Source organism: Mustela nigripes, chromosome 9, assembly GCF_022355385.1.
Source record: "Mustela nigripes isolate SB6536 chromosome 9, MUSNIG.SB6536, whole genome shotgun sequence".
NCBI classification, from domain to species: Eukaryota; Metazoa; Chordata; class Mammalia; order Carnivora; family Mustelidae; genus Mustela; species Mustela nigripes.
In genome coordinates, this window is record NC_081565.1 from 63,613,400 (window position 1) to 63,631,310 (window position 17,911).

The 17,911-nt window shown below is 36.9% G+C and overlaps 1 protein-coding gene across 2 annotated transcripts in view; it reads right to left on the bottom strand.

Annotated features, from left to right (window-relative positions):
- The window catches only part of ERCC6L2 (ERCC excision repair 6 like 2), a 148,116-nt gene that overhangs the window by 52,007 nt on the left and 78,198 nt on the right, over positions 1–17,911 (bottom strand). For both annotated transcript variants that reach the window (XM_059411717.1, XM_059411718.1), the window contains exons 12-13: positions 13,208–13,303; positions 1,161–1,260 (exon numbers count right to left, since the gene is read on the bottom strand). In XM_059411717.1, the coding sequence (XP_059267700.1) occupies positions 1,161–1,260; positions 13,208–13,303 (196 nt within the window). The remainder of the gene's footprint in view (positions 1–1,160; positions 1,261–13,207; positions 13,304–17,911) is intronic.

Genomic DNA, 17,911 nt, shown 5'->3' on the forward strand with positions numbered 1-17,911 from the left:
CTGGATTGTGACAAGTCTAAGACAGTATTCTAAAAAACTGCTCCTAAGATGAAAAGAGTAATGTTCTACTTTTTTCCAACACTTGTTAAATATATCTGAACAAAATAATGTTCAAGTAGTTGTGCTATACCAAAGAACAAAAAGATGAAAGGTTTCTTATACAGTTAAGTGCCTTAAGAAAAAACAAAAACTGCTGTGTACAATTCTATTTTTAGAATTAAGAAAACAGCATAAATTTAAGATTGGATCATTCTTAGGTTAACTACCACCACATGTGGCAGATGTTTGCTCTTAAATAGATGCCAACGGGAATATATAGGGAGTAACTCAAATTTAACATTTATAATTAAACTTGAAACTCATTCCAGATCTTCTCAAGTGAGCAATTATAAACTAAATACATTTTGTTTATTTAGAGCCATAAATGGTGAGGTAATTGATACCCTAAAGATATTAAAGAGTTAATAGAATTTCAGATAAACACTAAAAGCACCAGCAGAGCAGTTAGTACACTTGAGTGCTATTCTTGTTATTCCATTTACTTGGGTGTCCCTGAGTCCCAATTTCATTATGTACAACATGGAATGGTTGCATTAGATATGTGTAAGGGATTTTCCCCTTAGTCGTCTTCATGCCATGGTACCTACAGAAAACAGTAAAATGAACACTTACCTGGAAAGGTTTCTTAAGGCTGGAAGTCGGTTTAGGTAAACTTGCTGCCCAGAGAGCTGTGAGATCAATGTGCCAGTGCACCTGTCTCCCATCTGTGGCATAAAGTCATGTCTTGACCCCCCAGGGGGGGAAGCTGTGACCTTGCTAATCAAATTGTGGTCTGTAGTAGTGCTGGCACTCATGGGAGCTTGTTAAAAATCCTGGGCTCCACCCAGAGCTACTAAATCAGAATCCATAGTTTAAAGATCCTTACATAATTTATGTACACATTAAAACTTAAGAAGTCCTACTCAAAGAAAATTTCAGCTCTGAATATCAATGAATGTAAGAATCCATCTGTTTTACAGAATATATTTGAAAATATATTTCATAATATTAAATTCCATATTATAGTTAGAATAAAATGAAAACATTTTTACACAAATTTCTGAAATTTTTGAAATAGATAAATGTTTACTTCTTAATTAGGAAAAGGAAAATATATTTACCTGTTTGTATACCTGTCGCAAGTACATGATTTCCTCCACAGTTCCCAAAGATATTAGCCTAAACACTTTCACATCCCTGCACTGCCCAATCCTATATGCTCTGTAAAAAGATTAAAAACAAAACCAACAAAAATCAAATGAAACAACTTGGGATCAGGAGATAGCTTTAGGATAGAAAAATGGAATGTTACTAAAAATTTTTAAAGATTATTTATTTATTTATTTGAGAGAGAGAGTGAGAGACAGAGCAGAGAAAGCAGGGGGAGGGGGCAGAGGGGGAGGGACAGAGGGAGAGGGACAAGCAATGAGCAGGGAGTCCCATGTGGGGCTCAATCCCAGGACCCTGGGATCCTGACCTGAGCTGAAGGCAGAAGCTTAACAGACTGAGCCACGAAGGCACCCCTGTTACTAAAATATTAATTTAGAAAGAAATGTAGGCACAGTTCATTGTATGTTAATTATATGTATCTCAATGAAATTGTTTAAAATGGGGGAGGGGAAAGTGCAAATTTGCAGCCTTAATTTCAGAGATTCCTGTCTGACTTAATCCCTCAGTTGACTCAGTATTTTGACATGGACCATAGTGCTATTTAAAACAATAACCCGATTTACCATACTGGTTAATGTAGGTCTAGGCCTGGCAGCTTCACTCAGGTAAAGGCTTTATTGGATGCTATGAATGAAGTCACCTGTTTGGTTTTTTTAAAGATTTTATTTATTTATTTGAGAGAGAGAGAGAATATGAGCAGGAGGAGGGGGCAGGCAGAGGGAGAAGCAGACTTCCCACTAAGCAGGGAGCCCCATGTGGGGCTCAATCCCAGGAACCTGGGATCCTGACCTGAGCCGAAGGCAGATGCTTAACTGACTGAACCACCCAGGTGCCCCAAGTCACCTGTTTCTAAATATTTGTTACAGTCATGGGCTGGGCAGTGAGGATCAGGGGCAAGGCCATACCGCCGCATGCTTGAAACTGTTAAAACTTGGGGGAAATTTAATTTAACCTTGTAAAGTCACTCTGTGTTGTTGTATCTCGTTCTCTCTCTGCCTCCTTCACCCACTGCTCCTCATAGAAAAGGGCTTTACTAAAGAGTATCCCAGGGCCCCACAAATCTTGCAGGTGCAGAGGGGAATGTGGGATCCTGCGGAACAGCACAGCCAGGGTAAGTTACTGCCTTCTCACTTTCATCCTGCAGCCCATATACAGAGGGACTCACAATCCCTTTCTCTCTCACAGTGGAATGGAGTCTTAAAACTTTTTTTTTAATGGATCTAAGGAAACGGCTTTTGGATGTGTGCTCAGTCAACTGGTGAACAGGACAGATTCTGTTAGAATATATATTCTTTAATCTACACAGATAAAAACCTTATAACATGTTACTTTGGACCTATGCTTCATCAGTTTCATCAATTAGGAAGAGATATATGTTAGGGGCGCCTGGGTGGCTCAGTGGGTTAAAGCCTCTGCCTTCGGCTCCGGTCATGGTCCCAGGGTCCTGGTATCAAGACCCGCATCGGGCTCTCTGCTCAGCAAAGAGCCCGCTTCCCCGCTCTCTCCCTGCCTATCTCTCTGCCTACTTGTGATCTCTGTCTGTCAAATAAATAAATAAAAATCTTTAGAAGAGATATATTAAGTGATGGTCTTCTTACTATGAAAACAAGTGTTGGGGAACTGTTACAGTATGGAGGTCTAGATCTTCATTTCTCTCCTTGATTCCTCCTGCCAGCATCAAGTAAAGGGCAGGGAGGGAAAGAGAAACGCTGTTCATTTAGTTTTATTGGCAACTAACTTAAACTGAGTATGAAAACATAGTACCCTGGGATAAATAGGATATTAGATTTTAATGGCCCAGATGAAAAAGAACAAGATTACGACAAATGTTAAGATTCAAAAAAAAAAAAAAAAAAAAAAAGAGAGAGAGAGAACGAGAGAGATTTCTCTGTGGCTTTCATTTGATTATTTTCCTTTAGAGCTGTCAGTGGAGAGAGGCTGGTTAATGTGTGGGCTCTGCAAGTCAGGGTAAGTGAATTCAAATCTTGAAATCATTGGCTCTGACCTTGAACAAGTTACTTCAATTTATTGTGTCGCACCTTCCTCACATGTAAAATGGGTATGATAATAGTGCCTACCCCATAAAGGCTTTGGTGTCAGGGTAATGCTGGCCTCACAGAATAAATTAGGAAGTGTTCCTTTCTCTTCAAGTTTTAGTAAGAGCTTCAGAAGGTTTGGTATTAATTCTTCTTTAAGTGCTTGGTAGAATCCCTCCATGAAGCCATCTGGTCTGGTTTTTGTTTGTTGGCATTCTGATGACTGATTCAATCTTTTTATTAGTTGTAAGGTTTATTCTTATTTTCTACTTCTTCGTGATTCAGTCTTGGTAAGTTATGTTTCTTGGCATTTGTCCATTTCATCTAGGTCATCCAATTTGTTGGTGTACAACTGTTTATAGTACTGCCTTACAATCCTTTCTATTTCTGTAAAATCAATAGTAATGTCCCCCTATCCTTCAGATTTTAGTTATTTCAGCCTTATTTTTTTTTCCTAGTCAATCTAGCTAAGGGTTTGTCAAGTTTGTTGATCATTTTGAAAAAGAATCTCTTGGTTTTGTTAATTTTTTCCCCCTGTCTTTTAGTCTCTCATTTATCTCTGATCTAATCTTTATTAACTTCCTTTTGCTAGCTTTGGGTTTAGTTTGTTCTTCTTTTTCTAATTCCTTAAGGTATAAGGTTTGAGTGTTGATTTCAGACCCTTTTTTTGAAATGTGTTTACTGCTATAAGTTTCTCTTTGCACTTCTTTCACTTTTTACCATAAGTTTTAATACACTGTATTTTCATTTTCATTTTTCCTAAGATATTTGCTAATTTCTCTTGTGATTTCTTTCATAACCCATTGGTTGTTTAAGAGTGTACTGTTCAGGAGTGGTTGTTTAAGAGTGTAATTTTAAAAAATTATTTACTTTAGAGAGAGAGAGTACGAATGAAGGTGGGGGAGAGGCATAGGGAGGGAGAAAGAGAATCCCAAGCAGACTCCACACCCACGTGGAGCCCTACTTGGGGTTCAATCTCACAGCCCAGATATCATGACCTGAGCTGAAATCAAGAGTTGGGGCACTTAGCTGACGGAGCCACCTAGGCGCCCATCATTTTTTTTTTTTTTTTTTAAGAGAGAGCGTGCACAAGTGGGGCTAGATAATGGCGGGGGAGCCAAGAGGGGGAGGAGGGATAGAAGAGGGAGAGAGAGAATCCCAAGCAGGCTCTATGCCCAGTGGGAGCCAACTCAGAGCTTCATCTCAAAACCCTGAGATCATGATCTCAGCTGAAATCAAAAAGTCAGACACCTAACTGACTGAACCACCTAGGGGACCCATTTAATTTCAACATATCTGTGGATTTTCCAGTGTTTCTTCTGCTGTTTTCTAATTTCATTTTATTGTGTTTGGAAAAGAAGTTGTAAGGTTTCAATCTTTTAAAATTTATTAACATGTTTTATAACCTAACATATGGCCTATCATGGAGAATGTTCTATGTACACTTGAGAAAAATGTGTATTGCGCTCTTGTTGGAAGGAAGGTTCTGTACATGCTTCATAGGTCCAATTTGTCTACAGGGCTGTTCAAGTCTTTCCTTCTGGATCTCCCGACTGGATATTCTAAACATTATTGAAAATGGGGTATTGATGTCTCCTACTGCTATTGTAGAACTATTTCCCCTTTCAATTCTGTCAATATTTGCTTTAATATTTTAGAGCTCATTTGTTTGGTGCATTTATGTTTATAATTGTTATAGCTCTGGATGAGTTAAATCAAGATATATCATTGTGCTTGGTAGACTCCATCAGGGAATTATATCATTATATACTATATATCATTGTGTATTATCCTTTTTTTATCTTTTATAACAGTATTCAAAAGTTTATTTTGTCTGATATTAGAATAATCATGCTACTCTCTTTTTTATACTATTTGCATGGAATATCTTTTTCCATCCTTTCACTTTCAACCTTTGCATGTCCTTAAACCCAAAGTGAATGTCTTATAGACAGCATATAGTTGGTATATGGTGTGTTGTTGTTGTTTAATCTATTCTGCCAATCTGTATCTTTTGATTGGAGAGTTTAACCCAATTGTAACCCGACTACATTTAAAGTAATTAATGAAGGGCACCTGGGTGGTTCAGCTTCAGCTCAAGTCATGATTCCAGAGTCCTGGGATTTACCCTGCCTTGGGCTCTCCGCTCACCTGGGAGCACGCTTTTCCCTCCCACTCTGCCTACTTGTGTTCCCTCTGTCAAATAAATAAAATCTTTATTAGAAAGCAATAAAGTAATTAACAATACAGAAGGACTTACTTTTGCTATTTTATTTGTTTTCTGCAGGTCTCATGGTTATTTTTCCCCTTATTTCCTCCATTACTGCCTGCCTTGTGTTCCACGTTATATTTTTAGTGACAAATTTTGATTCCTTTCTCATTTCCATTTGTGTATAGTCTACAGATAGTTTCATTGTGAAGATTATATATAACATCCAAGACTTACAACAATTTATCTTAATGATACCAATTTAACATCAATTGCATTAAAAAAAAACCTCCTTTACAGCTCTGCCCCCCACTTTTATGCTGATGTCACAAATTAAACATTTACATATCATTTATTCATTAACACAGATTTATAGTTTTATGCAATTTGTCTTTTATTTCTTTTTTAAAGAATTTTTTTCTTTTTTAAAGATTTCATTTTCAAGTAATCTCTCCACACCCCAAGAGCAAGAACTGCATATTCTACCAATGGAGCCATCCATGCACCCCTGTGTTTTAAATCCTATAAAAAGTAAACTTACAAACCAAAATTAAAGTAATACTGGTTTTTATATTTTCATAGGGCCTTGAGTTACTGTTAAGAGTCCTTTAGTTTGAACTTGAAAGTCTCTTCTTAGCATTTCTCGTAAGGCAGGTCTAGTGATAACAAACTCAGCTTCTGTTGTCTTAATTTCTCCCTCATTTCTAAACGACTGTTTTGCTGGATACAGAATTCTTGGTTGATTTTTTTTCCTTTTGGTACTTTAAATCTATCATTCCACAGCCTTCTGGCCTATAAAGTTTCTGTTGAGAATCTGCTGGTCTTCTTACTGGGGATCCCTTGTATATTACAAGTCATTTTTTTCTTGCTGCTTTCAAGGTTCTCATTCTCTTTGTCTTTAACTTTCTAAAACTTGATAACATGTCTCAGCGTAAGTCACTTTGGGTTTTCCTACCTGGAGTTTGTGAAGCTTCTTGTATTTGTATATTCATGTCTTTTCCCAAATTTGGGTCATTATTATTTCAGTCATTATGTCTTCAAGTAACTGTCCTTTTCTCGCTCTTCTTTTGGATTCCTATAATATGTATTTCAGTCTATTTGATGTGTCCCATAAATTCCTTTAGTTATGTTCATTTTTCTCTGTTGTTTTGGTTTTGGTTTTTGCTGTTGTTGTTTTGATGGGTGTTTTGGTTTGGTTCTGTTTTGTTTTTTGCTTGTTTCATTGTTGTTTTTGTTTTTTATCCTCAGATTTGTCTTCAAGTTTGCTGATCCTTGTTTTGCCTGTTTGAGTATGATGAGTCTTTCCAGTGATTTTGTTGTTGTTGTTGTTTACATTCAGTTATTGTATTTGTCAGGTTCAGAGTTTTTGCTTTATTTGTTTTTTATATATAATTTCTATCTCTTTGCTGATATTCTAATTTTGTTTATATATTGTTTCCCTGATTTTCTTTATGTCTTTGTCCATAGTTTCCATCCAGCTCTTAGAGTTAGGACAGTTGTTTTAAACTCTTTGTCACCTAAGTCCTATGCCCATGTTTCTTCAGGGATAGTTTCTGGAGATTTTGTTCCTCTGTCTGTACTAGGTTTTCCTCTTTCTTTAAATGTCTGATGTTTTTGTTTTGTTTTGTTGTTAAAAAAAAAAAAATGGCCACTTGATAAAATAGCCACTTCTAGTCTTTGAAAGCTAGTATGGAAAACACACATTAATTAGCACGGTATATCTTAAGTCTTAGGAGAAGATCAGGGTAAGGATTAAAACCTACTTTGGTCATTTCTGGTCATATGTCCTGCCTGGGTCTGTGTATATGTGCGTGCTTTTAAATGTCTTAATTTCCCAAAGAGTCTCATTTCAGTGTCTTCTCAGAGCCTTAAACATATTCTATCATATTCTTCTACTGTAATATCATGTACCAGGGATAGAATCCCACTGCAGCTTTCATGCACCATGGGGCCTATCACTGCTTTCAATAGCTTCTGCTAGTCTGAGATCCAAACTATGCTACTATTCCTCCTCTAAGCACTGTCAGGTGAAATTGAAACAATTCCCTTTGGCAGCTTACAGACAGGTTAGAAAGTTGCAAAGGTGTTCCATACCTGAAAGGGAGGGAATTGGGAATTTGTTGCTTCCTCCTGGTTGTACTGCATTAGAGAATGGGGCTGAGGCAAGAATGAGTAAAGATGCCATGAAATTTCCCAGTTTTGAATATAGCTTCTTCTTCACTGGGAATTTGTTTAACTAGTATAGTTCTCTGACTGAATTAAAGGGATCCAATGAAGTTATTTTAATCAGTCTCTGTTTTTTTTAATCCACCCATAGGGAAACATGTACCTAGAGCTTCTTATTCTGCCATCTTGCTGGCATCACTTTTTGATTTCCTCTTTAATACAAGAGTTATTTAAAATTATAGTTAAAAAATCCATATGGCTAGATTTTTATTAGCTACAAGTTCATTGTTATTTTCTAGGGTCTTTTGACTGGAGCCATGTAATCTAGTCCTTGTGATTTATATTAAGATATGTAGTCATTTAAAAGTATGCTCTAAAATGAAAGAATGGGTATTTTCAGTTGTAATATGGTTATATACATTTATTAAATTCAAGGCTAAATAACTGTTATTTAAATAATTTATATATTTTCTTTTTTTTGCCTAATCCATTAATTTTTGAGAGAGGGATATTAAGTTTCCCATCATGATTGTGGATTTGTCCATTTCTCATCATAAAAGAGTTTTGGCTTTGTTATGTTCCTCATTGATTGTTCCCCATTTTTTTCCTTAATGCATCTTGCTTTGAAGCTTGATGGCTTAATATTAATATTGCCACTCTTACTTTTTGTTACTATCTCCCTAATTAGATTTTTAAGTATATTTTTATTTTTAACCTTCTATGTATTTTTCAATTTTATATATAGTAGTAAGCATAGACCTGAATCTAACTTTTCATTTTAACTTTCTTTTTTTTTTTGTTTGTTCAAATAAGGAAGTTTTAGCCCATTCATATTTATATTTAGCCTTATTTCTTACAGTTTATTTTATGTTTTGTATTTGCCATGCTTTTTTAGTTTCTTTCCCTCTCACTGCACATACCTCACTGCACATTCCTCTCACTCATATTTCTAATCCTTTACTGAAATAATCACATTTTCTCAGTGACTTTTAAAAAAATTTATTTTGGAAGTTCTGTTTGATTTTATTTCTAATTTCCAATGTTTCTCTAAGTGGATTTGGGAATCAATTGTATCACAATCACCTTGGTTAGTTTTTTTTCTTAAGATTTTATTTATTTGAGAGTACACGTGCATGAAAATGAGCGGTGAGGGGTAGGGAGGTGGGGTGCAAAGCAGAGGGAGAGGGACAAGCAGACTCCATGCTGAGTGCAAAGCCTGATACAGGGCTCAATCCCACCACCTGGAGATCATGACCTGAGCCGAAATCAGGAGTTGAATGCCTAACTATCTGAGCACCAGATGCCCATGGGTAGTTTTTAAAGAACTATGGTGAAATACATGTAATATTTACCATTTTAATCATGTGGGGTTTTTTTTGTTTGTTTTTGCTTTTGTTTTGTTTTGTTTTTGAGAGAGCAAGAGTGCATTGAAGTGGGGTGTGGAGGGGCAGAGGCAAGGACAGAGAGAATCATAAGCAGGCTTCATGCCCAGTGTCAGCAAGCCTGACACAGGGCTCAATCTCAAAAGCCTCAGATCATGACCTGAGACAAAATGAAGAGTCAGATGTTTAACCAACTGAACCGCCCACACTCTCCCCATTTTAACCATTTTTAAACATACAGTTCAGGAGCATTAAGAAAATCCACATTGTTTTACAACATTACCATCATCCATCTCCACAACTTTATCATCCCAGACAAAAACTTTGTACCCATTACACAGTAACTCCCCATGTCCTCCTTTCCCTAGCCACTCATAAACACCATTCTATTTTCTGTCTCTATGAATTTGGCTATACCAGATACAATCATATAAGTGGAAATATACCATATTTGTCTTTATATATCTGGCTTATTTCAATTAGCATGTCTTAAAGGTTCATCCATGTTTTAGCATGTAACAGAATTTCATTCTTTCTTTTTTGTTTTTTAGAAGCTACATGAGATGGTGGGTATTAACTAAACTAACTGTGGTACTCATCGTATAATACACGTAAGTCAAGCCATTATGGTATAGCTTAAATTTATAGAGGGCTGTATGTCAACTGTAACTCTATAAAACAAAGAATTTCATTCCTTTTAAGGCTAAATATTTCATTTTATGTACAGAATACATTTTGTTTATCCATTATCAGTGAACATTTAGGTTACTTCTACCTTTTGGCTACAGTGAATAATACTTCTATAAACATGGTTGTACAAACATCTTTTTGAGTTTTTGCTTTCAATTCAAAATGCGGAAATTCTATACTTAATCTTTAAAACATCACCCTATTGTTTCCATAGAAGCTGCATCATTTTATATTCCCAGCGGCAATGCACAGGGTTCTAATTTTTTCATATCCTAACCAAGACTTGTTTTCTATTTTTTTTCAAGATTCTACGTATTTATTTGAAAAAGAGAGAGAGAGTGAGCGTGCACAAGCAAGGGGAGCAGCAGGCAGAGGGAGAGGGAGAAGCAGACTCTCCACTGAGCAAGGAGCCTAATGTGGAGCTTGATCCCAGGACCACAGGATCATGACCTGAGATGAAGGCAGGTGCTTAACCTACTGAGCCTACTTAACATACTGAGCTACTACTATTTTTGGTAATAGTCATGAGATTGAGCCCTGCCTAGGCTCTGGGCTGGGCATGGAGCCTGCTTAAGATTCTCCCCCCTCCCTCAAACCCTCCCCAACCCCACTCACACACACAAGCTCTCTTAAAAAAAAAAAAAAAATTATCCTAATGGGTTGAAGTAATATCTCATTGTAGTTTTGATTTGCATTTCCCTAATGATTGGTAATATTGAGCACCTTTTCATGTTCTTATTGGCCATTTGTATATCTTTTTTGGAGAAATGTCTATTCAAGTCCTTTTCCTATTTTTAAATTGGGTTTTTATTTTCTGGTTCTTGTTACCGAGTTTTAGAAGTTCTTTATATATTCTAAATGTTAAGTCCTTATCATGTATAATTTGCAAGTGCTTTCTCCTGTGGGTTGTTTTTTACTCTGTAGCTACTGTCCTTTGATGTACAAGCTGAGGAGTGGAAACTGTAGATCCCCACACTACACCTACAGAATTAGAATACCAGAAGAATGGGGGCATCTGGGTGGCTCAATGGATTAAGCTGCTGCCTTTGGCTCAGGTCATGATCTCAGTGTCCTGGGATCGAGCCCCGCATCGGGCTCTCTGCTCAGCGGGGAGCCTGCTTCCCCCTCTGTCTCTGCCTGCCTCTCTGCCTACTTGTGATCTCTCTCTCTGTCAAATAAATAAATAAAATCTTAAAAAAAAAAAAAAAAAAAAAGAATACCAGAAGGATGGAGCTTGAACATCTGTGTTTAAAAATTGAACCAAGTGATTATTATGCCTAACTCTCCTAGTTGTTGCCCTTAAATTTTTTGCTAAAATTTAAAAACAATTTTTGGCATAAATCTGAAAACTAAGATATTCTAATTCTTTTTTGATGAAATATAGATTCAAACACAATTATCCCCACCTCCAGTGTTTTATTGAAATTATATGGAATTTTAGTTTTTGATTCTTATTTTTTTTTTAATTTTACTTTTTTACTTGAGAGAGAGAGAGAAAGCACAAGCCAGGAGAGAGGCAGAGGGAGAGAGAATCTCAAGCAGACTCCCTGCTGAGCAAAGCCAGATGCAGAGCTCGACTCAGGACCCTGAGATCATTACCTGAGCCAAAGTCAGACATTTAACTGACTGAACCACCCAGGCACCCCTCTTATTAATTTTCTTATACCATCCTTTCATATTTTTGAGAATTCTTTCTTTAAAACTGCATTAAGCCTCTTAACTAAACCATTATTTAGTTATTTAGACTTAAATATAAATTTCTTTGTTCCTAGATGTCAAGAGTTGTTTTATTTTCCTTCACATACTGATATTTTAGCTGATTATAAAGTCAAAATTATTTTCCTGCAGATATCATCATATGAATTTTGTCACTTTGACAACTTCAGTTATGTTCCAGAATTCTATATGCAGATGAAAAGTCTGTTCTTCAAACTCTGCTCGGCTGAAATGAATATGATTTTATTTCTTTGTTGGTAACCTGTTTTTTCTTTTTGTCTTTATTTTATAAATAATTTTCTCTCCCTCTTTCTCACCCTGGCATCATTTAGCCCCTTTCTTTATCTCTGGAATTCAGAAATTTCACCACTATGTGTATTTTTTCTCTCCTGCCCTGTCATTGTGTTCTAAAATAATCATTCCTTTTATTTTCCATATCAATCTCCACTTTCAGTCCTCTCCACTTTATTACTTAGACCTTGAACTGAATTATTTGGCAATAGTTGTAATTTCTAAGAATTTCTTTTTTTTTTTTTCTTAAGATCTTATTTATTTACTTGAGAGAGAGCTAGAGCGCGAGCGAGCAAGCAGGGGGGAGGAACAAAGAGAGAGGGAAAAGCAGATCCCCCACCGAGCAGAGAGCCTGATGTTGGGGTCATGACCTGAGTTGAAGGCAGGTGCTTAATGGACTGAGCCATCCAGGTGCCCCTAATATCTAAGAATTTCTATTTTTATCTTCTATGCACTTCTTTACATGGTGCCCCATTCTTATTTTATTTCCTTCAGGGTCTGTTTCTCATCTTGGCCTTTTTCTTTCATAATGCTGGTTTTATTAAACTATCTTATAATTCTTTTTTTAAAAGGTTTTATTTATTTAAAAGAGAGAGTATGAGCGAGAGAGAGAGGAGAAGCAGACTCACCTGCTGAGCAGGGAGCCTGACATGGGGCTCGATCCTTGGACCCTGGGATCATGACCTGAGCCGAAGGTAGTCACCTAACCAACTGAGCCACCCAGGCACCCCCATCTCATAATTCTTAATTTTCCATTCATAATTACAAATGAGGAACTGGACGGACTGTATAGGAAAGCTGGTCTGGATTTCCAAACAGGTACATAGGTCTATTTAATCATTCCCCCCTTTTTGCGTTCCACAGAGATCTGGGATTACTTTAGGTTCAGCTCTGCTTTATGATCTGGTCCTAATGTCCACTGCAAAAACCTCTGTCAGTCTGATTCCCCACTTATTTATAAAATTTATGAAATAAATCTTTCACATTTGATCAAGGGGCATCTGTTGTAGGCCAATTCCTCTTTATATATGGAGTGTAGGAGAGGAAATGGTTTTAGGATTAGCACATTAATTAATTTCCCACAATTCCATCTGGTCTCTTTCTACATCCTATAGTTGCTGACCCCAAGCTTGAAATTTCTCTGTGCTCTCCTACTGACTTTGGACTGTGGTTTTTCTCTGCTGGTTTCTTGATCATACAAATTCTGTTTACGTTCTGTCTTCTAGAAGTTTCTCAAAACTTCTGATCTACTAGTAGTGACCTTCCCTCTCTTCCAGCAGTCTTATGGGTTTGTTCCTTCTTAAACCAGTCCTGTCATAATAATGGGATTTGGGGATGTACAGAAAATAAACTGCTATTCTCAGGCTGCCATTTGGATTCAGATTCAGGGTTATACAATTTTTTTTCACAGGGTTTTCTCTATCTTCTAATCATAGTAGCAATCTAATAGAGTCAAAAAGGAATATTTTTAGATAAAAAGTACTTGTTAAATTTTGTCAGTATTATACCTGTCAATTGCTTGAAGATCATTGGCTGGATTCCAAGTAGGATCAAATAATACAACAACATTGGCACCAACAAAATTGAGGCCTAGTCCACCAGCCCTAGAGGAACCAGAAAGGGGCATATTAAAAGAGCAAAAACATAACTGTTGCCCTCTAATTCAATTGTGCCAGGTTTCTGTAACCAAATGTAATGTAATGTTTTTACATTAACATCATAAAAATAAGAAGATTACAACACAAACACGCCAAAACCAAAATAGCTATGAAATATCATTTTTCTACCATTCTAGAATATCCGTTTAAAAAACTGACCATTAAAGCCCACATAAGTAGGTTGTGCTGGTTTTTTTCATTTTTTGGCTATTCAAATACTATGCTATACAATTCTCCTCACATGCATTCTAAAAATTCTAAGAATAGTCCAGCTAAATAAAGCAATAAAAATCCCTGGACATCATATATAAAATAAACATAAGACTCAGAAAGGTAGAGAGAACAAAGACATGCTAGGGAGTATATGAACTTAGGAATGATATGGCAATGAGTTCTCCAGCTGTCTTTTTGCCTAAAAATCCCAGATTGGGTTCTGAAGAAACCAGTATACTGGAAATGCCAACAGTTGAGACAAAAAAGACCCAAGAAAAGCCTTCTTCCTTTAGCCAAAGAACCAGGGAACGTAAAGCCTTTTAAGACAGAAAAATGTTAGATAATAACCAGACTATTGTAAACACCATGGAAAAAAAAAATCTATGGTCCCACTCCCAACCTGGTCAGTAAAGGCTGAGTGAGGAGATTAGATCTCCACCCTTGCCTTAATGGGGTGCATCTCATCCACACCCAGAGGGTGTCAGAGAAAACAGACTGAGAAGCTGGGGATGTTCCTTTACGCTCAGCTATAACCAAATCCCCTCTGTGATGTCACTGGAGGCTGTACCGAACATTGATGAAGTGCCTCACTCTTAGGATGTCAACAGAAGCCAAGCAAGAAACATGGATTCCCATCCCTATGTGGCTGGCATGGCATCTGCCTAAAACAGAGGGAAAAAGCCCCACGGTAGATAAGCTCAAAATAAAAAATTACAAAATGTGTGAAGAAACCATCCACCATAAACAAGAGCCGAAAGAAAAACAAACAGAAGGATTAGCAGCCCCAAGTAAAGGAGTTAGCAGAGCAAAAAATGCCATTCAAAAAGAGATTTAAAAAAAATTAAAATTACTAAAGAAATGAAGGCTAGAAACCATAAAGAACAAAATATAAGTAAAAACAATTAGGCAGATCTGAAAAATATCACTAGGACTTTTAAACATGAGAAAATGCGGTCTTTAAAAATTCAATGAATGGGTTAAGTAACAATTTCTAATATAAAGAGATAATTAGGAGCTTTCTGGTAAATCTCATCAAATTAGATGGTGTGAGCAGAAAAGGACTGAGATGACTGTTTGTCATGGGAAGTTCTGTACTATTTGAACTGTTGTTGAAGTTGAGTCTGAAAAACATTATTTAAGAAATCAAAAATGTTTATTATATAGGAAATTAAGAATGCTTGTGTGTACTTTATAAAACTTAACTGAAGACAATATTCTATGTTATTTAATGCTCTGTGGGTAAGGAAGTGCTCATGTGAGAAAGTATTTCTTGATTCATTCACAGGAAAATGAGAATCTAGAACTTTTCTCCTTATGACTTCATTGCAAGAATATGAGAATAACTTAGTTCTCAACAGTGGCTCACTCATCATAAACATGATTTTATTTCCCATTTTAAGTAATTATTGTGTTGACTTTTTACATTTTACGTATGTTTGTTTTTTTTTTTCCTTTTTTTTTTAAATTTTTTATTTTTTATAAACATATATTTTGATCCCCAGGGGTACAGGTCTGTGAATCACCAGGTTTACACACTTCACAGCACTCACCAAATCACATACCCTCCCCAATGTCCATAATCCCACCCCCTTCTCCCAAACCCCCTCCCCCGAGCAACCCTCAGTTTGTTTTGTGAGATTAAGAGTCACTTATGGTTTGTCTCCCTCCCAATCCCATCTTGTTTCACTTATTCTTCTACCCACTTAAGCCTCCATGTTGCATCACCACTTCCTCATATCAGGGAGATCATATGATAGTTGTCTTTCTCTGCTTGACTTATTTCGCTAAGCATGATACGCTCTAGTTCCATCCATGTTGTTGCAAATGGCAAGATTTCATTTCTTTTGATGGCTGCACAGTATTCCATTGTGTATATATACCACATCTTCTTGATCCATTCATCTGTTGATGGACATCTAGGTTCTTTCCATAGTTTGGCTATTGTGGACATTGCTGCTATAAACATTCGGGTGCATGTGTCCCTTTGGATCACTACATTTGTATCTTTAGGGTAAATACCCAATAGTGCAATTGCTGGGTCATAGGGCAGTTCTATTTTCAACATTTTGAGGAACCTCCATGCTGTTTTCCAGAGTGGCTGCACCAGCTTGCATTCCCACCAACAGTGTAGGAGGGTTCCCCTTTCTCCGCATCCTCGCCAGCATCTGTCATTTCCTGACTTGTTGATTTTAGCCATTCTGACTGGTGTGAGGTGATATCTCATTGTGGTTTTGATTTGTATTTCCCTGATGCCGAGTGATATGGAGCACTTTTTCATGTGTCTGTTGGCCATCTGGATGTCTTCTTTGCAGAAATGTCTGTTCATGTCTTCTGCCCATTTCTTGATTGGATTATTTGTTCTTTGGGTGTTGAGTTTGCTAAGTTCTTTATAGATTCTGGACACTAGTCCTTTATCTGATATGTCGTTTGCAAATATCTTCTCCCATTCTGTCAGTTGTCTTTTGATTTTGTTAACTGTTTCCTTTGCTGTGCAAAAGCTTTTGATCTTGATGAAATCCCAGTAGTTCATTTTTTCCCTTGCTTCCCTTGCCTTTTGCGTTGTTCCTAGGAAGATGTTGCTGCGGCAGAGGTCGAAGAGGTTGCTGCCCGTGTTCTCCTCAAGGATTTTGATGGATTCCTTTCGTACATTGAGGTCCTTCATCCATTTTGAGTCTATTTTTGTGTGTGGTGTAAGGAAATGGTCCAATTTCATTTTTCTGCATGTGGCTGTCCAATTTTCCCAGCACCATTTATTGAAAAGGCTGTCTTTTTTCCATTGGACATTCTTTCCTGCTTTGTCGAAGATTAGTTGACCATAGATTTGAGGGTCTATTTCTGGGCTCTCTATTCTGTTCCATTGATCTATGTGTCTGTTTTTGTGCCAGTACCATGCTGTCTTGATGATGACAGCTTTGTAATAGAGCTTGAAGTCCGGAATTGTGATGCCACCAACGTTGGCTTTCTTTTTCAATATCCCTTTGGCTATTCGAGGTCTTTTCTGGTTCCATATAAATTTTAGCATTATTTGTTCCATTTCTTTGAAAAAGATGGATGGTACTTTGATAGGAATTGCATTAAATGTGTAGATTGCTTTAGGTAGCATAGACATTTTCACAATATTTATTCTTCCCCTGCAGGAGCATGGAACATTTTTCCATTTCTTTGTGTCTTCCTCAATTTCTTTCATGAGTACTTTATAGTTTTCTGAGTATAGATTCTGTGTCTCTTTGGTTAGGTTTATTCCTAGGTATCTTATGGTTTTGGATGCAATTGTAAATGGGATTGACTCCTTAATATCTCTTTCTTCTGTCTTGCTGTTGGTGTAGAGAAATGCAACTGATTTCTGTGCATTCATTTTATATCCTGACACTTTACTGAATTCCTATATAAGTTCTAGCAGTTTTGGAGTGGAGTCTTTTGGGTTTTCCACATATAGTATCATATCATCAGCGAAGAGTGATAATTTGACTTCTTCTTTGCCGATTTGGATGCCTTTAATTTCCTTTTGTTGTCTGATTGCTGAGGCTAGGACCTCTAGTACTATGTTGAATAGCAGTGGTGATAATGGACATCCCTGCCGTGTTCCTGACCTTAGCGGAAAAGCTTTCAGTTTTTCTCCATTGAGAATGATATTTGCGGTGGGTTTTTCATAGATGGCTTTGATGATATTGAGGTATGTGCCCTCTATCCCTACACTTTGAAGAGTTTTGATCAGGAAGGGATGTTGTACTTTGTCAAATGCTTTTTAGCATCTATTGAGAGTATCATATGTTTCTTGTTCTTACTTTTATTGATGTGTTGTATCACATTGACTGATTTGCGGATGTTGAACCAACCTTGCAGCCCTGGAATAAATCCCACTTGGTCGTGGTGAATAATCTTTTTAATGTACTGTTGAATCCTATTGGCTAGTATTTTGTTGAGTATTTTCGCATCTGTGTTCATCAAGGATATCGGTCTATAGCTCTCTTTTTTGGTGGGATCCTTGTCTGGTTTTGGGATCAAGGTGATGCTGGCCTCATAAAATGAGTTTGGAAGTTTTCCTTCCATTTCTATTTTTTGGAACAGTTTTAGGAGAATAGGAATTAGTTCTTCTTTAAATGTTTGGTAGAATTCCCCCGGGAAGCCGTCTGGCCCTGGGCTTTTGTTTGTTTGGAGATTTTTAATGACTGTTTCAATCTCCTTACTGGTTATGGGTCTGTTCAGGCTTTCTATTTCTTCCTGGTTCAGTTGTGGTAGTTTATATGTTTCTAGGAATGCATCCATTTCTTCCAGATTGTCAAATTTATTGCCGTAGAGTTGCTCATAGTATGCTCTTATAATAGTTTGTATTTCTTTGGT